Source organism: Ammodytes marinus, assembly GCF_949987685.1.
Source record: "Ammodytes marinus genome assembly, chromosome: 17".
In the NCBI taxonomy this organism is placed as follows: domain Eukaryota; kingdom Metazoa; phylum Chordata; class Actinopteri; order Uranoscopiformes; family Ammodytidae; genus Ammodytes; species Ammodytes marinus.
Window position 1 is genome coordinate 11,815,269 of NC_137221.1, and position 25,753 is coordinate 11,841,021.

General features: G+C 39.8%; 1 protein-coding gene across 1 annotated transcript in view; it reads left to right on the forward strand.

Moving 5' to 3' along the window:
* The window catches only part of csmd3b (CUB and Sushi multiple domains 3b), a gene marked incomplete at both ends in the record, with an annotated part of 320,381 nt that overhangs the window by 109,985 nt on the left and 184,643 nt on the right, over nt 1-25,753 (forward strand). Inside the window, one exon of the mRNA XM_080046015.1 lies at nt 22,069-22,266. Coding sequence (XP_079902141.1) covers nt 22,069-22,266 — 198 coding nt within the window. The remainder of the gene's footprint in view (nt 1-22,068; nt 22,267-25,753) is intronic.

Below are 25,753 nucleotides of genomic sequence, written 5' to 3' on the forward strand. Positions count from 1 at the left end.
TTTATTAGCTACATACCAAAAGTTATTACCTGTTCATCAGTGGCTGTTGGTGCATCTGAAAAGACGGATGGCACCGCATTAGTTTTCAGTGATGTCTTGCTCTTTAGATTGCGGCCGGGGTTTCTCGAAGTCGTCCGGTCTGAAATGGTCGCTACAAATAGTCCGTTTGCCAACAGTTTCCGCCGGTGTGTTGATGTCCAAGCCAGCAGCAACAAGCCACATTTGAGTCCTTTCTGGATCTCGCACTGGAAATTGGTGAAAACTTTGTGGTGTCCATCTGTGGGATTTATTTGTACAATTCCTGAATGCACACTGACGCACCATGTTGCCTAGTCGTTCGTTTCAGTTGCTGTCCCACGCTGCTTTGTTTACTTTCTGCTGTAGTGATTCGGTTACACAGCAAAGTAAAAGTCCACTGCTGCCGAGAAAGTAGTCCCCAAAATGCGATAATTCATGCGATGCGAGGTTGGTTTTATTTCTAAAATTATTCTATCAACACAGACATTTACATCGATAGTCTGGCGTTATAATTGATTAGCCTCGGGTGTACTGTGGAGTGGGTAAGACTGTTTTAGTAGCAGGCTAGGTATCCCCCCGATGCCGTGCGCTAGCTTAGCACGAGTGCACTCTGCAACTACAAGGACTGAATTAAATGTGTTGAAAACTGTCTCCAATGATAAAGAACACCAAGGCTAACTTGGGAATCAGGCCCTATGTCCAAAATCCTGAACTACCCCTTTAAGGTATCTTAAAAAAAACATTAAACATGTCACAGCACAGGTGCAAGTAATACAAAGAATGACAGCCTAAGTATATAGTCTCTTAGGTTTCAGAGTCCTGATATTGGGGATGCTGCTGGTTCACTGTCATGGCTTAATGGAAACATTAACTAGAACAAAGCCATTGTTAATGTGATTAACAACATGTGCCTTTCTCGCAGTAACAGGTCAAAACGTTGGAACCAAACCAGATTGCAGTGTGTGAGATATAAATATAGTGTATTTAGAATCTTGCATCACTTACTCTCAGATGACATCTCCTTCACTTTCACACCCACACAGTGCTTGTCACAGCTGGTTGCTGTTGAGCATTATACACTTCTTAAATATATCGCTGTGTGCCCCTCTGCATCCCTCTGTGGGCCCTTGTGCTTTTCTTTAGGGTGAATGTTTGTTGGATGTTCATCTTGTTTATGTGTGTGTCTAGTGCACCACATAATGACAATATCACTGATTGCAAAGTGCCATGGTTTAAGTCTGCACACATGCTGCGTTTGATTTTGTGTGTGTGCGGCAGCCTGTGTGTGTGCGCGCGTTCTGTTTTTGTCCCAGATTTATTCACTGGCACAAGTTTGTACTTGCTACTTGGCTCGTGTTCATTCTGTGCGTCTTTATGTGTGTGTGTGTGTATGTAGAAGTTTAGAGTTTGTTTGAGTGAGAGCATCCAGGGAGCCTCATCTGAAGAAGAGCCCCTGCTGCTGATACATTGAGCTGTTTAACTTGTGTGTGTGTGTGTGTGTGTGTGTGTGTGTGTGTGTGTGTGTGTGTGTGTGTGTGTGTGTGTGTGTGTGTGTGAGGAGAGTCAGTCAGACAGAGAGGCAGACCACATTTGGCATTTGCTAAAATGCAACATGATGCCGATGATCTGTTTGTCTTTTTGTATTCAGTATGAGATGCAGTATGCCCACAGCACACAGCTAGGCGGAACATTTAGACAACCAGGAGGAGATTTTCTCAGAGGGGAATGCTAGTTTGGACAACATTTGGCAAATCAGCCTTAGTCCATGTAATCCTTCTGCCTAATCTGTGACTGGAGCCATTTTAGACTTTCAAAGGTATTGCCTTAGCATTGTCAAAATTAAATTTTTGGAAAACATACTTAATCATCATCATTATTGGTGGAAGTGTTTTTTGTTGTTTTTAAAGCTTAACTATCTTCCGTGAAAATACAAACATTTTGAACCACTAGAAATAAGTATAGATCTCCAGAAATCACTGGGCAAATCACAAGTCTCTCTCTCTCTCTCTCTCTCTCTCTCTCTCTCTCTCTCTCTCTCTCTCTCTCTCTCTCTCTCTCTCTCTCTCTCTCTCTCTCTCAGTCTCTCCCCCCCACACACACACATATTCCCTTTAGCTTTAAAGTCGGTTTGTGGGTTAAAAATTCATCACAGCAATAAGAACAGTATAAATGATTATTTATATCAGCTGTAAATACAAACATTGGATCATGTGTCATTATTGAGAACATGTATCAAGATACAGATCGCACACTGTACATACAAGATTTAGTCTACTCCCTCAATTTGCGTTTTCAGCTTTGCAATGTTATCGTGCAGACATTTTATTGCAATGATTTATCCTGTGCCAGATGGGGTAAATTGGAGCATGGAAATAATAAGCACAGATTAGTGCAAGATCAGAAGTGATGGAGGCATTTTAACCAGACTACTATAGAAAGTCAAGCTGGAACTTTCTACAATAGTCACCAAACATGAAGAGGAATCAAAAATACCTTTCTCTTCGACCCAGGGTGCAATAAATAAAAAAGAAAAAGAAAAGCAATACAATGAATAAATACATTTTAAATAGTGCAAAAAGTAAAGCAAAACAAAGCGGTATAGAAAAAAATTAAGTTATAAGAAGACCCCTACTATAAATGAAGCATTTTTGCATTTGGCACGGCAGAGGTACAGTAGTGTCTTTTCGGTCTGTTTGACCGAGATACACTTTGATTCCATTGTTGGACTGTGTGAACATTCCCTTCCTCTGAAGGCTGTCAGGCCATAACTAATGCATGCACAAGCACAAACTATACTGTCTTGTGTGTGTGTGTGTGTGTGTGTGTGTGTGTGTGTGTGTGTGTGTGTGTGTGTGTGTGTGTGTGTGTGTGTGTGTGTGTGTGTGTGTGTGTGTGTGTGTGTGTGTGTGAGAAACAGCGAGAGAAGAAGAGTGATGTATTATTAAGCATGATGTTGAAGGCAGTTTGATATTGTGCTGATGAGACGGAATCACAGATTATCACAGGACTTGTGCACACTCTCATGTGCTCACACACACGCGCACACACACACACACTGAGTTAGTTTCCTATCACTCCTCCTCCTCATTGTGCTCCACCTTGTTTGTCTTCATTCATCCTATTTCAATAGGATTGGATTAAACCTTTATACTGTACGTCTTCCATCCTAACCAAATTGGACTGAAGTAAAATAGAACTGAATAGTTCAAAAACAAATGGCAAAATGGAAAATCCAAACAAATAAGAATAGTGGTTGGAGTTGAAGATATAACTGGTTTCCTCCAGGCTATTTTATTTTTGTTGTATTGCTTTCTCTGATCTGCTATGCTCCTTCTGATATGCTCTAAAGCCTACATCATATAGAATTGTTCATTTATTAGTTTGATATACCTGTGAACAAGAACTGTATGACACCATATTATAATTTACACTTTTGTGTCGTTGTGGGTGAACTTTCTTTCTCATTCCAGGCCAGTGTTTAATTAAGCGTGTGCAGTTTGAAAAAGTTTGACCTTTTGTTTGAAGTATGTGGTGCAACTCACAGACACTATTTTATAAAAAAACCCATCAAGTTGTGTTAACCTCAACCAAACATTTGCACTGGCCGCATTCCTACATTATAGATTGAGACACAACCATGAGTTCAGAGGCACAGGTACGTATGGAAACCTGTACATACATGGCATACAGGGGGTGCACTACTAGAGTCACAACTCCCAGATGTAATCATTTTCTTTAGAACATGGACAAGAGAACATGTTCTTCTTCCTACGACATGCAGCCATGTGACTAACAAGTCAGCAAAGATTTGACTTTACTCCCTTCATCCCTAAACTCTCTAACCTTCTGCTGGTTTCCCTCTCAACAGGCAGAATAAACAAAGACTCATACAGTATAGAAGATGGAGATAACAAAGGAAATGGTTGATGGTGCAAAACACTTAAAAGGCCAGACCAACAGTTTTCCACATAGTGTATCAAACACAAATCAAAGTCACTCAAATTACAATCATTCTTTACAAGTAATAGCCTATTTTTTTTTACTTAAGTGGAGAAATTCTGAATGAACTGGTGATACAATTATCTTACTAAAGCATTGGTCTAAAATGAGATAGGATAATACATTGTGTTACATCCCCATTTTGGCTAGGGACTGTGACATAAAACCAGGTTTAAAGAAAGGTAGGAGTCGGGCAGTCAAATTATTTGATTCTCAAACAAAAGCATAAACTTAACTTCTGGGTAATACAGGTCGGCAGCGTGGCAAAAACAGATTAACAGCATGGCAGAGACAATAGCAAGGGCTCCTGCTCACTCAATCAGCGGCAAAATAAAGAACAAACGTAGACAACACCTGAAAACAAACCCACACGTAACAAATGGGTTGACCATTCTAGCTTCCAACTCCTAACCCTTCATCTCTTTAGGGGTTTGAAATGGTATTTTTTGCAAACAAACAAGTTGGCGACGGCACACTTTGGGAGTTCTTACTGGTCAGATTTCAGTGGCATCGATGGATCCTTCTCTATCTGGGCATTTTTCCACAAGTTCCACCTAATATCATGGAGAATGTTATTTACTCACAGAGGTTTACAGCCGATCCAGTGACCTTGTGGTCACGCACTCTTGATATAAATGATTTAGATTTTCTAGGATGGAGCTAGTAGAAATAATCGCTTCACTCAGAGGTCAGGGCTCACTATATCAACAAAATGATGTTTGTCAGCTTCAGATACAGTAGCTCTAATAAATCAAATAAGCCTTTTTTTAATGTACCTATAGATTACAGGCTAGCTTTTTGACATGTAGCTGTATAACCTCTGGTCAAGCCACTTTATCGGTTCCTCTGATATTATTTGCTAGTGATGTGTGTGTGTGTATATATATATATATATATATATATATAGCTTTAGCATTGTCATATTGTAATTTATGTCAAATTTGGCCATTTGCCTGTTCGGTCATCGCTCCCTCTGGCTCCATAGAACATGTGGTTAATAGCCACACTGCACATTTTAGGTAAAAGATTGTATACTATGTCTTTAACCTTCTACATTAAAATGCAGTAGTCATTAACATATTTAATTGCGGAAGCTTTCCTACATTTTTCATCCATCTCCTGCATTAATTATATTTCAGCCTCAATAACTATTCACCAGTCATGCCTGTACAAATGAGCTAACAGCATTGAATCCTTACATTGATGAGTCTGATCAGACTGCTGCATAAATGGACACTGAAACAGGTTGCTTGAAGAAAACATTTCAATAAATGTGAAATTTAAATGATTGTGCAGCTGATGTGACAAGTTTAGGTGACAAATGAACAGCAGTGACTCATAGGGCTAAATCTCAGTTTAGAAAAGCATCCATCCATATTTAGAGGCAGCCATTAAAGGTGCATTCGACCATTTGCTCCTCTGTGTGTCTCATCCCTTATCAGCACTTGATTGATTGATTTAGATTAGTCTATTCGACTTGAACATGATCTGAGTGTAAAAGTCAAGTTTGTGTGTGTGTGTGTGTGTGTTTGTGTGTGTCTGCTTCCTTCTTAGGGAATGTGTCTGAGGTTTATATTGCACAGGTTGAATAGCATGTGTGTGCGCGTGCGTGTGTGTGTGTGTGCGCGAGTGATTGAGGTTCTGGCTGTGGCTGCTCTGATCTTTATCAAAGAGACCTGAGGGGACTGACAATATCCACTCCTCTATCATCCCCCCATCTGTTTTCTTTCCCGCTTTCTGTCATTCAGTCTTTCTCTCCTTCCCTCAATTCAAACTATTGAATGTGAGTTAATGGCGTCATGGAATGGAAAGGTTACCCTCATAGCACGGTTTGTTTAAATGAATTGCAATGTGTTAAAAACTTTAGAAGTACAAAAAATTCCTTTGTTTTTTTTTGTTTTTTTATTTTTGTTATTGCAAGTTTGGGGATTTTATGAAAAAATCGCAGGAGGGGTGCTTTGAGTCTATCTATCATGGAGTGGAAATTGAAGTTTAATACTTTCTTTCTCCTTCTTACTCTGTATCTGGATTTATTTCTGTTCTGTTCTCTTTCCACCCAAACAGATACAAGGCTCAGTACATGCTAAGCACCCACAATACACCCTGTGCACGAGTACATCTTTTTTTGTATCTACACTAAGGCTCAGTTCATACATTTAAAATGAGAAGAAATATCAAAGTTTTGTCACCATTTGTATATGTATATAGCAGGGAAGTGTGAGGTGACTGATATGTGTGAGGGGAAGACAGGAGTGAGATGGAAGAATATACATAGCAATATATAGAGCAAGGTGGATATGAAGATAAATGGATATCAGTGAAGCCGAAAGAAGGAGAAGAATTTATAGTATAGAAAGGATGAGAACTATAAGAGGGGAACAATAGATGGAATAAAGGAGAATAGCAAATCTGTACTAAGAGCAGAGGAAAATGAATGAAAAGTGGAGGGTAGAAGAAGAGAATAGGAGCTACCTGTACTAATGTAATGTGTTCTATGCTTTCTAGTTGAACAGGAGACATCAATGCTGTTTTAAAGTGGCAGTGAGTGACTGAGTGTGTGTGTGTGTGTGTGTGTGTGTGTGTGTGTGTGTGTGTGTGTGTGTGTGTGTGTGTGTGTGTGTGTTCATTATCTACAGTGCGAATGCAGCTTGCAGCTTGCATGCTATTCCAACCGCTGCAAGGTCAGCTTCAACGCAGGTGCATCAATCAAAACAGTCGTACACAAGCACACACAGGCATACACAGTGACAGCAGTGGTGGAGAGCAGATTGCATGAAACATTTGAGTGTTTTTCTAATTTATGCCTCTGTCTCCCCATCTTCCACATGGACCACGTCCCAAAACATCAAAACTCAATAAAACAATCGTGAATTATACAAAAGATGGTAACCATCAGTGCCTCTTATGCGTACAAATAAGTCTGGGGTTTTCTGACAACGTGTTTTTAAACTACTGCAGATTACATTAAGATACACTTTGAAAGTTATAGAGAACATCACATACATGTATTCAGGGTTTTTCCTGGCTCAGAATGGCCCTTTGGGGGGTCAGTACGCGGGCCAATTGTTTTAGGGTTGCGACTTGTGCAACAGTAAAGGCAAAACGTTTATGTATTTTAAGAAGGGTGTGGGGTTGGGTGAGGGCAGTTTCTGTCCAGCTAAAGAGCATTTCAGTTAGCCTGTCAATTGCTGTGTTACCATGGAGCTTACTGACTGATAAAATCACAATAAATAACCTGTAGATAGGAAGTAACAATACTAATAATGATTACCAATGTAATTGTTTCTAATGAACCATGGAAATTGCAAGAAGGTAGGGCTGCTTGATTATGAAAAAATCATCATGATTATTTTTGATTGGCATTGTGTAATCAGTCACGATTATTAAAGACAGTTAATAATTGATTTAAGAACATCATGCATTTATTTAACTTTTAACAAGGTTGTTTATATTAACACCATGACTGGACTTTAAACATAGGCCTAATTGAACTGAAAAAAGGAAGATGGAAATAGGCAAAATAAGTTAAATATATTTTAAATAATTTAATAAAATCAATATGTCAAAATAAAAATAACACGTTGCTAATGGTGTTGATAGGGCACATATTTTGCTAGCAGGAATTTGATGGCGTCATTATGTCTCAAGGAGCTGGCTGGATAGGCAGTTGCATTGTACAGTGTTGACTGTTGTGGTGGCAGGACAGGACTCAAGGAGCTTTAAACTCCTGTGTTTTGTATTCCTTTATTGCTTGGTCATAGACCACTATGATTCAACTTAAAGTGAGTAAACTAATTGGTCGGGATGTTTTGAGGTGCAGATATGGTCGGATATGCCTTTTTTTCTTTGTCTCTCGCGGTCGCGTATGTCGCGTATGTCGCGTGTCCGCAAGTGACATATCTTGCACGTTATTTTAGTCTGTTGTGAGTCTGAAGTGTTTTCAGACAACACAAATAGTTTTACCTTTATTCTCGACCAAAGGCGGACGTTCTGCCATCCTCTAGAAGTTTTTCAAAACAACCGGCAACGCGCAACATCTCCCTCCTACTCTGGACCAGCTGAACTATCGAGAGGCACCTATTTGCAGACCCATGGGGGAAACCATTGAAAGTGGAGCTCCACCGGATGCCACGCCCCGAACTCATTTCATTGGTCAGAATTGTAACCTACTCTGAATTTGTTGTCTTCTTTTTGTTTTACTGCCGGAGTTCACCTAGCGGTGAATAATAATACACAGTTTCCACCGGTTATGATGCTAGTACACAGTAAAATACGTCAGTTTGTTAAGGGTCCCAAGTGGCCAGGACGGTGGTAAAAAGTAGATGTTGAGGTAGAAGATGAATGAAGCAACGAAGCTTTGGGTACATCTTCCGAAATCCGTCTCTTTAATTCACAATTATCACAAGTAGGTCAATCACATACAAATATCAACTCTTATAAATAAAACACAAAAAGTTGAACTTTTATCTTAGAAGTCCTGGAAACAAATGCTTGTCTTTTCCTCTTAAACGAAGCTGTAAATAGCCTTTACGTAGTGTCAGTTGGAGCCTTGTTGCAGCAGTGCAGGCTAATGCTAACTGTGTTCGGATTAATAAACCTATTGTATTGTAGCCTATCTCATTCTGCGGCTGCACGCGATCGTTACTGTTCACTTCACAGACGAGCCTCGTTAAATAGCCTAATATGAACATAGGCTATTTATGTCTGGTTGAAATGTAATTCTGCGGCTGCACACGATTGTTACGTTCATTTGCGTGATCACAAAGTCACAGACGAGCATCGATCGTGCAATAGCCTAATATGAATATAGAAATGATATAATAATTAAAACTGTGATCACTAGAGGACAAGGGATCTGGTAATAAATCAATCAGGATCTAGAATGGAAACTGTCACCTTATGTGTCAGACGTTAATGCCTTTCACCCCGCTTTTTAAAATGAGCTGTTTATTTTAATGTGGTGGCACTTTTTGTGTTTCATTTATAAGAGTTTATATTTGTATGTGATTGACCTAGTGTGATAAATGTGAATTAAAGAGACGGATTTTAGAAGATTTACACAAAGCTTCGTTGCTTCATTCATCTTCTACCTTAACATTTTACCACCGTCCTGGCCACGTGGGACCCTTAACAAACTGACGTATTTTACTGTGTACTAGCACCATAACCGGTGGAAACTGTGTATTATTATTCACTGCTAAGTGAACTCCGGCAGTAAAACAAAAAGAAGACAACAAATTCAGAGTAGGTTACAATTCTGACCAATTAAATGAGTTTGGGGCGTGGCTTCTGGTGGAGCTCCACTTTCAATGGTTTCCCCCATGGGTCTGCAAATAGGTACTCTTGGAACTATCAGGTGAGGGAGGCGCCGAGCGGAACGCACAGCTGAAAGGGTTCGCTGCATTTAAAAGCCTGTAAGCCCCGGCGTGCGGAACAATGATAGTTTAATTACGATTATTTTGTTTTCATGATTGTGGGAAGCCGTAATAATAATCAAAATTAAAATTCAAGTTATTGCCCAGCCCCTCAAGAAGGCTGACTTAAATTGGGATACATTTCGAGAGGTTTTAAATAGCTATATTTATTCTCAAATGTTATCATTTTGGCGCTGGTGATTTTCCTTTGGCGCTGGGTAAATCTTCTTTGGGGGGCGCCAAAATGTTCTCTATGCAGGAAGAACCCTGCATGTATTTAGCATGATCTTAACCTGGATCATAAGGGATTACAGAATAGGTGAGTTACACTAAAATAAGTAAATTACTTCAGCATTATGGCAACTCTCTAATAATTACATAGCAACAAACAATGAGGTCATTTTCAGTATTATACAGAAGAATAGGTGGAACCCCATAAGGTTACCCTTCATTGTCAAAAAAACAAGGGACATTATCTCGTTATCTGCGTCATTGCATATAATTGTAAAATGGTATCGCACAGAAAAGCTGCCAAATCTCTCAGTGTCCGACCTAAATGACGGTCCAGACAATGTATCAATTTGCGCTCTGGATAATGTAATTACTGTTAATGGCTGCCAAATGTCTCCCTATCAGGATACTGTAGGTGGCTCTCATCACAAAAGTCCAGCAAATGACAAATCAATGTGTTACCTGGATAAGACGTACTAATTTGATGATGGATTTACACTAGGAAGCTGCCAAATGTTTAAGTGCCTGAAAAGAATACTGTAGGTGTCTCAACATCCCAGATGGTCCAAAAAGTAGTCATCAGTCTGATACCTGGATAATCCAATCAGAGCGAAGTGTGGAATAAAGTTTCTCAGTGCCTAGCATGTCTAGATTTGAGTTTGACACTAAAAGACGTCCAGCAAATGATATATTGACCTCATATCTGAATGGTATTAAATACTATGATGGAATTATAGCATATAATTAATAGCTACCAAACCCCATATATGCTGAGACAGGATAGAAATTACATCAACTGATATATTGATCTGATATTAAGGTCTGTCAGACAACCACCGGCCACCTGACTAAAATATAGGCTATCCTATAGAACATCGTTAATAGCAGTACTGTATGTGTGGAATTGTGCTTCAGTGCTGCAGGACTGTGTGTGTGTGTGTGTGTGTGTGTGTGTGTGTGTGTGTGTGTGTGTGTGTGTGTGTGTGTGTGTGTGCGTGTGCGTGTGCGTGTGCGTGTGCGTGTGCGTGCGTGCGTGCGTGCGTGCGTGCGTGCGTGCGTGCGTGCGTGCGTGCGTGTGTGTACTGTATGTGTGGAAATGTGCTTCAGTGCTGTATGACTGTGTGTGTGTGTGTGTGTGTGTGTTGATATTAATCCGGCCTCCTGGCCAATGCCAGTCCATTATTCAGGTTTATATCAGCCAACCAATCAAACGGCCTCCCTTCAGGGTCACAACCTCGGCCCATCCAATCAGCTCTTCCTGCCAAGCAGCGAGGAATGTCACCTGATTAGCATAACCACAAAATGAGCAGGGTCATGCTGACATGGCAGTTTCTGATGCCGTGAATCAGACGGCACTCTGAGGCAGCATTTAGACAAAACGTATCACTCGACATTGTCAGCCAATCAAAGTGGATTTTCACCCACTGTAACACCATCCCATAAAATGTGATGAGGAACATCGACAGAATGATCCCCAACCTTCTCATCAGCATATTTCATTATTTAAGGATATTCCATGGGGTGGTTTTCTCTACATTTTTAATGATCTTGTTAATTATTAAAATGTGGAATGATGAATCAGTGTTGTATTCTCCTGCCTCTGTACTCTGCTTTCTATCAGCAGATCTTGTAATTTCACTTTCCCACTGCTTCTAGTGTCTTAACTACTGTTTCCTAGAGAGGAGAACTGCAGTATCTCAGCGGAAGTAACACAGCATGACACGTTTTGTTTGAAAACTACTGATAATATCAGATATATGTTTTTCCCTTGAAAATTTAAATTTAATTTGGTAGTTGAGGGTTTTCTTCACAATGAATATGTTAACATAATATAAGGCAATACATTATAAGACTGGTCCTTAATAAGTCATTGTTGCCATGCATCAGTAAGAGTAATCACTAACTATTTCCATTCATTTTACACTAATTGCTGTAAAGCATTGCCCAGTTTAATGAATAAAACATCCCTACTTACTGTTTCATCATAACATGAAGAATTGTAATCAACACCAAACCATATCTTCCTATAATGTTGCTACTTTGGTCTGAAATTATTTACATTTTGTCAGCTTCTACAAAGACATAGGGACAGAGGCAGAGCTTAGAATGAGGAGAAGGATGAAAGAAGAATGGATTAAATGAAACAGCACGGAAACGAGTTGAAAGAACTGAAACAGGACAGGCCAGCTGCTTATGTCTTGTGTGTACTATAGTGTAATGGCTGCCACCATATTATGCATTTTGATATCACTTTAATTGTATTGATTTTGAATCAGGACTTATGTTGGGTGTTTAAACCAATTCACTCAACCAGCTTTTTTCATTAAGTGAAGGAAGGTAGTTCTTGGATCCTTATCCTTGTTGAACGTCAGTGCTTACTATTTTGTACAAGGTAGAGCCTGTTCATTAAGGTTCTGATTTTCCTCAGGATTCATAATTAGAATACAATTAATGAGAAGTCAAGCCAGCAGCTATGTTTGGTGCTGTGCCAGCATGTTGACATGTTATTGGCCAAGTTGTTTCAGTTTGTTCTTTAACCCTTATTTTGTTGAGATGAAAGTCAGCTAATGCAATATGTCTATACCTCCATTAATATTATGTTTGGTTTTCATAGCCTATGTAATCACTGCATTTTACAGTATATGTTGATGTAGGATGATAAACCATCTTTCTCTGTCGTGGTATCTATCAGTCAGCTTTCCGGGGGGTCTCTTGATGTTAAATTTAATAAGTCATGCTACAGTAAACACAACTATTATATTGCACACAATCTCTCTCTCACACACACACACACACACACACACACACACACACACACACACACACACACACACACACACACACACACACACACACACACACACACACACACACATATGTACATGGGTTACAGTTCATTGTTTCATAAACCACTAAACAACATTAACCTTGCATAGTCCTCCATTGCTTTCTGCAGAGCAAGTCTTAAGCTACAATTACACCGCACTCCACGCAGCCGCCGCAGGAGTTGAAGATAATGATCTTTTTGCCGCCGGCCGCGCCGCGATAGCCAATCAGCGTTGAGCTCCTCCCGACGTCACTCGCTTCGGGACGATAGACAGAGGAAATTAAGATGGATGAAAACATAATAGTCACAGTTTGCTCCCATAAGTTCTGTGAATAGCCTATGTGTCTATTGCCTGAGTACAACTATCAGTTTTGCTTTATATGAACCAAGTTAGCACCGGTTAGCTTGGGTAAAGCACCATCAGCACAGCAGACTGGTGCTCTCAGCATCGGTTAGCACCAGCACCAGCATATCCCCAGTAGAGAATATGACCCAATATGATCACGCGGCGCGGAACCGGCCAACCGCCGCGCCGCGGAGTGCAGTGTGTTCGTAGCATTAGGGTTATTCTGATAAAAAAAGAAAGAGCTGTCCTTTTTCCTTGGTGAAACGTTTTGTGTGCAAAGTTGGAGGCAACTTGTCCAAAATGGAGAAGTTAAGTTTTTCTTATTTTTTTCATCTTCATGAAGCTAATGGATGTGATATGTGTTATATATGGAAATATGCACATTACTGTAACTTTTCATGTGTACATGCATATATTGGGAGGGATCAAAGGGTCACTAAAATGTATTCATTATTAATAGTCAGTTTAACACATTATTAACGGCGTTAACACAAGCCCATTTTAACAGCATCAATTTCTTTATTGCTTTATTATAATATTTTTGGACAAGCAAACTTTGTAGTTTTTTTCAATTACTGTTGCAACAAGTAGTAGGCTAATGTTATAGACACTCGCAGTTAAGTTACTGTTCATTCAAACTGAGCATTTCCTACAGAGTAACTTCATCTTAAAATCATTCTACATTGTGGGCTAGACTATTTGCACTGAATAGAAAATTAAATTTTAGAAAAAAATACACTAAATTACAAGGGTGTAGAGAATGTGTGTGATGAGAGCATTAAAATGTGAAAAAATAATGTGACGAAAATAAATCAAGGGACATTTAGATTAGATAAAAATGTTCGATTAATTACGATTAAATATTTTAATCGTTTGACAGCACTAATTATTAATGGATAGGGATCCTGAAACTGTTCTAAATTTCACGACAATAAGCAGGAAGTGCAGTAAAGAAATGTGTTGGATGGGCAAAAAATCCAGACAGCTCGTGTACGATATTGTCTCCACCAATCATTATCAGAGATAGATTGTAGAATTTATGCATCTTTGCATGTGTTTTAAGGCCTTGTCAAACAGACTGTGATGTTGTATTGAAGAAGAAGTTTGGTGGATGCTAACTTATGTCCAAGTTAATTTGTAGACCACGGTTTACTATACGAGAGCATTTTAATGTGTGGGAGGGTTGGCACTGAAGGTTAGCCGTGGCAGGATGATGAGTTGTCTGTGGGTGGGTTTGTAAAGGCAAATTGTGCTGACCATTGTGCTTCCACAACAACATGCATTTATCCCATCAAGTAAACCACCAGTTGCGTAAAATTCCTATTTTACTACCCTCTTCTCTACCATTCTCATCTCTTCTCTTTTATAACAGTCAAGCTAAGATAAAGGTCAGAGTGTTGTTCATCATTTTCTACCAGACTTAATATCACACTGACAATGGCTGAGGGTTAGCAGCCCTGGACAGAAGAGAGGATAAATTGGAAGTCAAACGAGGAGATTCGAAAATGAACATTGGTAGTTGAGGGTTTTTTAGGGGATAGAATGAGTGCTCTGTTATTGATCAGCACAAAACTGCACACACAAAAATTGACAACTATGACATCTGATTCTTTTTTGGGAACCTCTTTCTCCTCTCTCTCTCCCTCCCTCCCTCCCTCTCCTTTCTCTTGCTTTCCTTAATGGATATTGATTAAGTTTAAGGAACATACAGTTAGTGTCTATCTACTGTGCCAGTTGTGTCTTGCTAACCTCTACTGCTCTCTCCTCTCTCTCTCGGTTCCCCTCACAACCTTTGAGGTTAACTTAAGTGTGTGTGTGTGTGTGTGTGTGTGTGTGTGTGTGTGTGTGTGTGTGTGTGTGTGTGTGTGTGTGTGTGTGTGTGTGTGTGTGTGTGTGTGTGTGTGTGTGTGTGTGTGTGTGTGTGTGTGTGTGTGCGTGCGTGCGTGCGTGCGTGCGTGCGTGCGTGCGTGCGTGCGTGCATGCATTTGTCACAGTGCAGTGCAGCTTTAGGAGAGTGACAGTGATGTCAGACACATACCGATTTCCTATTGGCTGTTGGCCCTTGAGGCCTAACGATGTTATTGATCCAACCAATTAGCATTCACATCTTTAATTAATACTGAAGCCTAATGCGCACACTTAAGCACACGCACACACACACACACAAGAACATGATCCCGCACACACACATACGCCTAAACACTCACAAACACAAGAACACACACACAAACACACCATTTTAATTAATACAAAGGAGAGGGGTGGCTGTAAGAAGAGATAACAGAATAAGAGGAGGAGAGAACACGGACGATATGGTTAAACAGAAAAGAGCGGGGTCACTTAAAGCGAGAGGAAAGCAAAACAGGGCCTGACCTAAATCAAGGTAGCCTCCAGATATAAGGACTAGAAGTCTATCAGAACTCACTACTATAATTGCTTTTGAGAATATAAAGATGCCTACTACCCATGTGCATTGAGAATGCTGCTCAACCTCTATATCTTCAGTGTGATACTGTGGTCATGATAAACACCAGTCTGATAATGCAACCCGCTGCATTTTGCAGCATTATAATTGCCAAAAATCCCAATTAATTCCTCCTGTAGAACCATAATCTACAATGTGTCAGGATAATAAAATATGTTTTACGATGGACCTTGTGCCATTTTGTTTGGTCAAAACTGACAGAGTTGATTTGTTCTGATCTTTAGAAAAATGGAGTTTAAGTCTTTCAGAGTATTTTTGTTTTTCTTTGTATGTATGTATTTATGTATGTGTGTCTAATGAAGCTCTGTTGGCAGGATGTCCTTAGGGGGTAATCTAATGGTTTATTGAACCAAGCCTCAGAGGAACATTGATCACTGCATCAAGGAGCTCTACCCGCACTGACCCACATACACAGACACACAAAACACACACATTTCATTGACAGGCACTCAACGCTTCACACACAGGCACTAGAGCACGCAAACATAGACACACACACACACACACACACACACACACACACACACACATGTGCACACAAAGACACACCCGTGAAGTGGAGGTAAAGGGCTTATAATTGACAGCCCCGTGTTTCTTTGTGAGTGGTCAGACAGCCTTCAGGAAATTGCAATTCTTAAGTACTTGTTTTCAACCAACTGTCTTAGATGGATATTCCATCCACAAAAAAATGTTAATTGTGTTGGACCGGGTTATTGTCTTCCTATAATAAGATTAACTTGTTTCTACCAGTCTAATTACAATTGCATCCTCACTCAGCTGACTTTAATTATGTATTTCTATCATATGAAAGTTTATACTTAACTGCACTTTATTTCAAATGAGGACAATAGTATTAACTTTGCTGCATTAAAAAAAAAACATTCCTTTATTAGTTCTACTGATCAAATCATGTTGTACCCATAGTAGTTAAACATGAAATGATGTGTTTCTGAATTGAACACTAACATACAAAGAAGGTACAGAGTAATGGATGGTGTAGATAATATTTTCAAAATGTAGGTGTGCGTGTTTGTGTGTGTGTGTGTGCGTGTGTGTGCGTGTGTGTGTGTGTGTGTGTTTGATTTGCCTGCGTTGTGGCGTGTAATAAACCCAGAGAGACATTAGTGGTCTGCTGGGTCCATAATGTTTGATCTCCACTAGAAGCTACGATCATTAGCAACACAGTTGTGTCTGAATTAACTGATCTTCACAGCTGCAAGATGATCTAATGCTTTGAACAGCCATTTCTCTCTCTTGGAGCTTTCTCTTTTTTTCCACTTGTAGTCTCCCTTAGAATCTCGGTATCTCTCTCTTACATTCTCTCTCTCACACACACACACACACACACACACACACACACACACACACACACACACACACACACACACACACACACACACACACACACACACACACACACACACATACATACACTGTTTCCTTTCCATTAGTGTGTTCATAATTAATCACAATTACTTACAATTATACCATCTCCAAGCATGTGTGTGGCTGTGTGGATGTTTTATTAGTGGACTGTATTCCTGTCCTTGACTCTGTATAAAGGCTCATAAACAAACAATCAACTTCATTTGTTAATATTCCTGTGCTTATATACTGTATATTGTAGGGGTAAAGAGTGGTCAAGGTGAGGTTCAGCCACTAAAATGGTTGGCTATGGTTATGCAAAGCTGTCATATTCTGAAAAGGCCAACATTAATTGGTATCAGAACATAAATTCAGTTCTTGAATATGAAAGTCACTAGTAACATATCCATCAACCACTACATACAGAACACCCTACTTCCTGCACTTCTGCATCAACAAGATTAGAGCAGGAGGCTTGTTGCTTGTTGGCAATGTTTTCCCTAACACGGTAAATTGAATTGAATACAAAAAAAAAACGTGTGGTTCTTGCATACTTTTATTTAGGATTTCACCGTATATTGCTACACTTCTCGTTCAAATGATGTCTAGATGTATGGCCCCGGCTCAGTCCCCAAGGAATCAATAGGCAACCAATGTTTTTAGCAACATGTTTAAAGGAGAGTAATTGTGCCTTCTTCGTCAAATGGTTGGTTTTGCTTTGTCGTGGTAGGCATATTTTGTAACTTTCAGTGTTAAGTGGTCATGTAATCCCAAAGAAAGTGGACAATTGGGGCTGAAATGGAACTGCACCAATCACACCCATTTGGTCCAAATGGAGCAAATGCAATGAATGTACCCTGAAAGTTCACAACTTATGTGCACACAAGATAATTTGTCTGGAGTCCATCACCTCATCGCCTGCTTATCCTCTTATAGGACTGTGGATGGTAGGGCTACACATATTCGTTTTTGTACCGAACCGCAGAGGCCGTACCGTACCGAACTGCAGCGGACGGGAATACTCATTTTAAGGCATGCAGTAGTTTAAAACAATTATTTAATTTTTGGTTGAAAGTAGATTAGAGTGAAATAGAAAAATGTAATTCCTTCTTTGCTTAGCTCCCTGCTATCAGCCTTTCTTTGTGCTCATCATTTTCTCAGCTTGATCCTCAATAACGAGCTTTCCAGTGGCGTTTTACATTTAATACTGTTCATACTTTTGTCGAGAAAGGTGTCAAGATTTTCAAATGGCAGATATCATCTTGGCATTAATCTTTTTCATATTATAAAAAGCACACAGCCATGTATAATAATTCCATATTGGCCTTTTTGGGATTGTTGAGCTGTCATATCATTTGAGGAAAATGCCTTACTCCCTAGTATGAATGACATATGTTTGACAGCTCTGTAGCAACTTTCTAACAATGGAGGTATTGTTTGAGGAAAAAAATGATAATCCACTGTCAATAATACAATATATGGATATATTTTTGTCGGGCAAAAATTGCACCAAAATGCTTCATTTTTTAAACCATGTCCCTCGGGTGTTTCGAAATCTCCAGTGTAATATCATAAACCTCAGCTAAACTTTTATGAAAGTTCTGAAAAAGTGACTGCAATATTTAAATATTTGAGGTCCTAATAGTATTATAAACAGACTACTGGAGTGTGTTTTGCATTATCATGTGGAAGGTCACTGGACCTCAACATTATATACAACTTGTGACTTAACGGACCAAAGAATGTTTTATGACAGAATGTCTTTACAAGTCTATAAAAACAGTTGCTAAAAGTGTTGAATGAATCAAACTGATAGGCAACTGACTCAGAAGTTGACAGACAGTGAAACCTTTTATTGGTCCGATTGCACCAGAACACGTATATGTCTGTTACAAGCCTCAGGACTCATTTGTCTGTTCTGTAACAGTCCTTATAAAATGAAAAAAATAAAAAAAAGTTTTACCGCAAATGTCTTGAAAATCATTTTTCAGATGTAGTTAATGGAAATGGTATGGTTTCTTGTAACAGATGCAATGCTCTATTTTCAAGCGTTTCAGCATCTATTATGTTCTAGTATGAAACTTGGTTCATCTTTTATGGAATTTACTGCTGACGGAGGTGTGAACCCTCCAAACTCATTGAATCATCCCTTCCTGCTCTGCCTTTCTTTCCTTTCTCCATCTCCCTCTCCGTCTTTCGCTGTCTTCTCTGTCCTTCACTCCCCCCCACAGACCCTCCAGTCATCCGTCTCACTAAAAACAATGAAAGCATGGCAACATTTTCTCTTTCTCTCCAACACTTTGCACTCTGATTTTATCCATCTCTCATTTTTTTCTTTCTTCTCATCTCAGTTTTTCCGTTCTTGTGCTGCCTTGTACCTGGGCTCAGCCGTAATTGCTTATCTAGGGAGAAATAAAAGCCAGGTAAATGGTTCTGTGTGTGGTAGAAAGGGTATCTGTATGCTGGTGTCTGCTCTACATGCAGGTCTTTGCACGTGTGTGTGTGTGTGTGTGTGTGTGTGTGTGTGTGTGTGTGTGTGTGACAAATGCAGATAGTTCTACAGATGGCCCATAAAGCAGCAGCTTGTAATGAAGCAACTGAGACTCAAATCATGGTTATGGTAAACCAGGGAGAGATGGAGAGAGCGATATAGATAGATAAAGAGAGAGAGAGAGAATAGAGAATAGGAAAAATTGAGGCTAAGAGAGAATAAATAAGAGAGGTAAGGTAGCAATAAACCATGGACAGGATTGTGGTATAGCCCCGAGCTACTGAATAAACTAGTGTAATGAAACCGTGTGATGTTCTCAATAAACCAGAGACAGAAAGAAGGGAGGAATGAAGGGATGGACATAGGGGTGATATAGTGGTATGGTTGGACCAGGATTAAAAGAAAGACAGGGAGCGACATTTGGGGAAAAGTAATAGGAGATTGTTGTAGCAAGTTCAGAGTCTTACACAAAGACATCATGAGGCAAGAGTTTCAAAATAAAAGCACATATTTATTTAAGCAAACAACACCTTAGAAGATTTCTGCAGAAAGTTCGTTCAGTATCAATTATTTTTATGCAGTCTCTCAAACAGTATTAGCCCCACACACCCCATTCTTATTTTCCTATCTGTTCATTGGTCAGGCAAATCCATATCAAACAATCAAAAACAGGAACAATATGTCAGTCTGACGTTTGGGCTAACATCTTCTAGCAACTTGAATCACAATGAGTGTTTTTACTTTAGCTTTTCACTGTTCATCTTTGTTCATTAAAAATGTCTATTTACTGTCCACCCATTTGCTGCTACATCTTCCGCCAACACCATGTTCTTGTTTAAGGTCAGCTTGGTTTCTAAGTTTGAACTGCTGTGAACAGAAAACAACATAATTATTAACATATGAGGCTATTTTCAGAAAAAAAAAATGTTTTAAAGTGAGAAAATTGGTAGGTACATTGTTCTGTTTATTTCCGGCACCGTATGTGTACATGATGTTGAAAGTAAATGTGTATCTAATAGGAGGCTGAACAGCAAATGTCTGAGTGGGACCACACTGACTGCTAAAATCAATAGGCCAACAGGTCGCAACACTAGGCCAACCTGACATCCAATCACAACACAGCACAGGGGGTCTCCACAGTGATGGATGACCCTGTGTGAGTGTGTGTGTTTGTGTGTGTGTTTGTGTGTGTGTGTCGTCAGTACACATTTCTCTGTAACTCTGTGTGGGTGTGAAGATAAGGAGGGGGGTCTATCAGGGTCTTTAGCAAAACGATTTTCCTCTCTCGTTTTATCCTGCCCATGCTCTGTGATCACCAAGATTAAAGATACTCTCCAAAGAATACAGTTACAGCACAAGAAGTTACAGCACAAGAAGGCATGCTTTAGCTGTATTTGTCTTTCATGTCCTTAATTAAGTTATTTATGTTCAGGTATATCTATTTTTAAATGATCTACAAGCTTTGGTCTAGTGGACCCCATCACAATCAAGATGGATGCTTATAATGAAAAGGTTTCCTTTTAAATTAAACTAAAAAGACTGTGTTTGTGTGAGAGCTTGGAGAAATGTCCACATAGTGTTCCAGCACTGTGGCTACAGTGGAGCCACAGAGATGGGGGGGGAGAGAATGTAAGGAGGGTGTAATTGAAAAGGTATGACAATGAAGTAATTTTATTTAAAGGAGTCAATCATCCAACCAGTCCAAGAATCAGTCAATCGGTCCATTTGCTGACATCAAATCTTGTTGACCCACAGTCTACTTTTTGAACGATTATTACAAATATATTCAGTTAAAATGGAAAAGATACCCCTGCAGCTGTGCTCTAGCTTTTTATTCAAATATTAAATCATTAATAATGTGGATGTTTGAGGAGTGTGGTCCTGTGAGGTTTTCAGAGATTCTGGTCACAAGTGAAAAAAGTGAAAAAGTGCAGCTACTGTATTTCTCCACCTCTCCTTTGGGGAGCATACTGTGCATATTCTTTCAAACTACCTCTCTTGATTTTTTCATTTTTTTTTCTCCTTTTCCCTGCTCTTTTAATTTGTATCCCCCCCATCTGTCTTAGTCGTTCCATAGTTCTATTTCTCATGTTGTTTATCCTCTTGTCTGATATTTTCTTCACCTCCCTCCCTCTCTCTCTCTCTCTCTCTCTCTCTCTCTGCCTGCTCTGGCCTCCCCCTCACCAAATCTGTCCGTCTCTCTGTACCTCCTCCCTATCCTCCTATCTGCCTCAACAGTTTCATAGTTGTATCAATCAAGTTCAAACAATGAGACAGCAGTTGGTCCCTGTTCTCCCATCTACTTCCTGGTTTATGGCTTGTAATGCCCCTCTCTCCCTCACTCTCTTTCTCTTTCCCCCTTTTTCTGGTGTGTTTGTGTTTGTGCGTAGATTTTTATATGCACGCTTGAGCATATGTCACAGGCACAGCACTATAAATGTATCTAGAGGGGATAATGTGATTAACTATAAAACTGATATTGCCTCCCTCCTTACCCTGGGGCTGAGTGTGGTCTGCTTTTAACGTGGGGGGGGGGGGGTGGTAGCAATATCCTTTTACAGCCATCAGGTTTGGCAATGTGGTATATAACTTAAGGCTTCGGGACATGGTATACATGTTAAGCCTATGACAATATTTAAGTATGTAAACAGTATCGAGACAACACAACAAGTCTTATCTGATATGAACTGTGTGTGGACTGGACCTCTAAGGTGTCTCGGAGCAGTTTCTGGATTCTGGATGCATCGCTTAGCAAAAGCTGGATATATTATATGGTTGGCTCACAGTTGAGTTAGCAGGGGATACGCCTAGTTAAACATTGTGGTACAATTAGTTCAAAAAGAGACATGCCTTAATATTTCTCCCCTTCTATTTGTCTCTTTTCGTCTGCAGAACTCCACAGCATGTCTTGTGGAAACCCTGGTGTCCCACCCAAAGCCTTGCTGAATGGTGGCGGCCGTTTTGCTGTGGGAGACCATGTGCAGTACAGCTGTGTTTCTGGTTACGTCTTAGACGGCCACGCCACACTCACCTGCATTACCAACGCTGGAAACACCGCCGTCTGGGACTTTCCGGCTCCCATCTGTCGAGGTATGCCCAACTTAACCTTCATGTGTATGTGCATGACTGAATATGAAGAGTTTGATTCTAAGGAAAAGTCCATTGACAATGTGCTGCCATCAAATTACTTGAACTAAACGTCTAAAACAATGACAAATGATGAAAACAGTATACACAATGCAAACATTTGGTATGTTTTTAAAACAACAAGTTACCCTTAAATGTATAACGATCTCTATTTAATGCTTTCCCTTAACAAAATGTATATACTTTTGGAAGAAAACCCTTCATATAATGTATATGTGTGTGTGTCTGTGAGTAAGACAGAATCACAGACAGGCTGTGCATGCATTTGTTTATGTGTATGTGAAAGTGTGCGGGGCAGGCGTGTGTGTGTCTGTGTATTTTTACTTTATAATCAAAGTGTGTGTGGGAAAGTGGCAAATATGAGGAGCGCAGCATATCATTATGTCTAGGTTTTGATTCTGGGTTTTGTGTGTAGATGATCTGTGTACATAGTATTGTATGCTATGCCACAGTACAGTAGGTATTGTGAGGATGAACTCTGTTTGATTTTATGCATTCATACCGTCATACTTCCCCCATATTGCGTAGGTGGATGCAAATCTGGCAACTTGTATGTGTGCTTGTGCAGTATTATAGTGAAGTTTTTCATATTGAACTGACAACAGTAAGAGCTGTATTTAAAATGAAAGATACAGTTTATAAATAAGATCTTGTTAAAAGGACACTTTTGTACCATAATATAAATATTGTACATAATGATTACCTTAAAGCTCACATATTATGCACTTTGCTGTCAATTTTATATGGTCTAAGTAGTCCCTAATACTTATTTTTTTAGATGTTTGCTGAAAAACCCGTTCAGATCATTTATTGTAGCAAGCCTCTATACCCTGATTGTCCTCTGGTCTCAGGATGACCTATATTTGTGCGATCTGGCTGGCCCCTCCCACCTCTCTGCCGGGCTTTCTTTATATGTCCATGGGGCTCTCCCACTGTCTCTGCCGTGCTCTCGCGATACTAGAGAGACACTGTGTGACTGCGAACACAGTGTTTACCCGAGCTAAGCCATACTTTTAACAATTTGACATGACCTGACATGATTAAAACCAGTGAAAACAGTAGCTTCAAAGTTTGATTTCTACATGAATATCTTCCCATCTCTTTGTCATGTTAAAAACGAGTCATTATTAGACTGCAAGGGGAAAGCTAAGTTAGTGTATTAGGAGCAAAACTTGGTGCTACAACCGAAGCTACATGGGCGCTAACGCTAAAAATAAGACTCAGACGATTTAAACCAGTGAAAACAGTAGCTTCAAAGTGTGATTTCTACAGGAATATCTTCCCATCCTTTGTCATGTTAAAAACGAGTCATTTTCAGACTGCTGTGGGGAATATAAACGGCGTGTTATGAGCAAAAGCTGGTTGCTTGTCCCAAAGCTAATAGCTATACACCAGTCAGGCAAAACTACCAATAAAAACTATTATTTTAGTTTCACCGTTTAAAAAAAAGCACAGGTAGCTTCCTATCCGTTGTGTTATTAAAAACGAGGCATTATTAGACTGCAAGGGGAAAGCTAAGTTAGTGTATTAGGAGAAAAACTTGGTGCTACAACCGAAGCTACATGGGCGCTAAATTAGTGGAGTATGAGCAAAATCATTCTGTGTTGGTGTATAACATTCAGGCTGTACTAAGGGCATCTTGTCGCTTAGCGGGGGAAACAACATGGCTGTCGCTCGGAAAATTTTCCATGGGATCTCGGGGCCGTGGACCAATAAGAAATGGGGGGGGGTGGGGTTATCATAGACAACTGCACGGTGGACGTTTCTGGGGGGGAAGCATGGACATATAAAGAGAATATGGGGATGTGGCTGTGCCGACTATTACGCAATAGTCGGCGAGAATTCGGACTGGAGTATATTGGGGGGGAGGGGTGGGGGTTTCAGAAAGGGGGAGAGTGAGAAAAGGAGAGATTGTTATTTTTTTAATATTTTGGCTGTCTCTAGGCACACCGTGGACCCATGGATATGTTGGAACACATTTAAAAAGTGCATTTAGCATAATATGTGACCTTTAAAGCTCTATTTCCTTTTTTTATATATATATATATATATATTATCGTTAAGTATGTCAATGTTTTGCTTGTAAAACAATACATCTGAGATTCTACAGATTCATGCTCATTTTGCCAGTCCATATGGTTGAGTCTCAATGGCTCTCATTATCCCTCATTTACAAAAAAAAATACTGTAGCCAGAATGCTAGCTCATTCAATAACAGCCAGCCAGAATAATTTACTGCCAAAGAGAGGACTAGAAAGAAGATCCAGATTGACAGCTCTAACACCTTATGCTCTAGATCACTACACACCAATACCTTGTTTACTCCATACTCACATATACATACAGTATAATAATTTCAAAAAATATGTCATAAAAAAAAAACTACAACAATGCATTAAATATAAGAACTTGACTGCCCAGTGACATCAATGACCTGGACTTTCCCAGGCAGGGACTGTGAGTTATCGAACTTCGCCACTCCACTTGAATGCATTCCAGTTGTAGATCCTAGTCACATAGTCAAACACATAGGCAGTCATCCAGAAGAGCACCATTCCTTAACACACAGGAGAAGCCACTGACACCTCTCAGAGGGAACCCAAACATTGCCATACTCTCAGGGGAGAGAGAGGAGGGGGATTCACGGTATTCAACACGGAGCACTATCAGTTCATGGTATGTGCACTCCTTTGTGATGCAAGCACCGGTGATAATAAATAAGAGTGATGACACCAACAATAAACACAGAAGCTGTAGATCATATGGCATCAGCCTAGGGAAAACTGCTGTAGGGATTGTACTCTGACTAACTGTCAGCAGCAATAGTTTAGGTGACTGTGTCAACAAGGTTCAAGGACACACACTGGACGCATTCTCGCCAATATCCATGTGGGATGGCAGTTGACAGGACAATAGCGACGACAGCTGGAGCCGAACCGGATGAAAAAAAACAGAACTCAATTTAGGCCAAGTACTTCTCATTGGATCTTGCTTGCTTAAACATCACATTGTAATATGTAAGATGGTTGTATTCTATAGACAGTGCACATTTTTCTCCAGTTGTCAGTCGGTACTTAGAGGATATTGTAAGCTAACCATTACAATACTGGAGGCTGGTGATAGTTGTTTCAGATCTTTGGATGTTAAGAATCAAAATCCCAGAGGTTCAATCTGTCATTGATCAACTCTGTGGAAACTTGTGCCAGTTTCATTTGAAAGGAGACATGGGAAATGCAGTTCCCATAAAAAAAAGTTTGGGGTACATCTGACTTTAAAGGAAAAGTCTACACTTTGAAAGATAGAACAAAATCAGATCTACAGACACCTGTGGTTCCCCCAGCGGAGGTACGATTGAAATAGTATAAAGTGTTCGCAAAAACTACAGACTGAACACTGGTAAGATTAAACAGCCACGTAAGCTCAGACAACA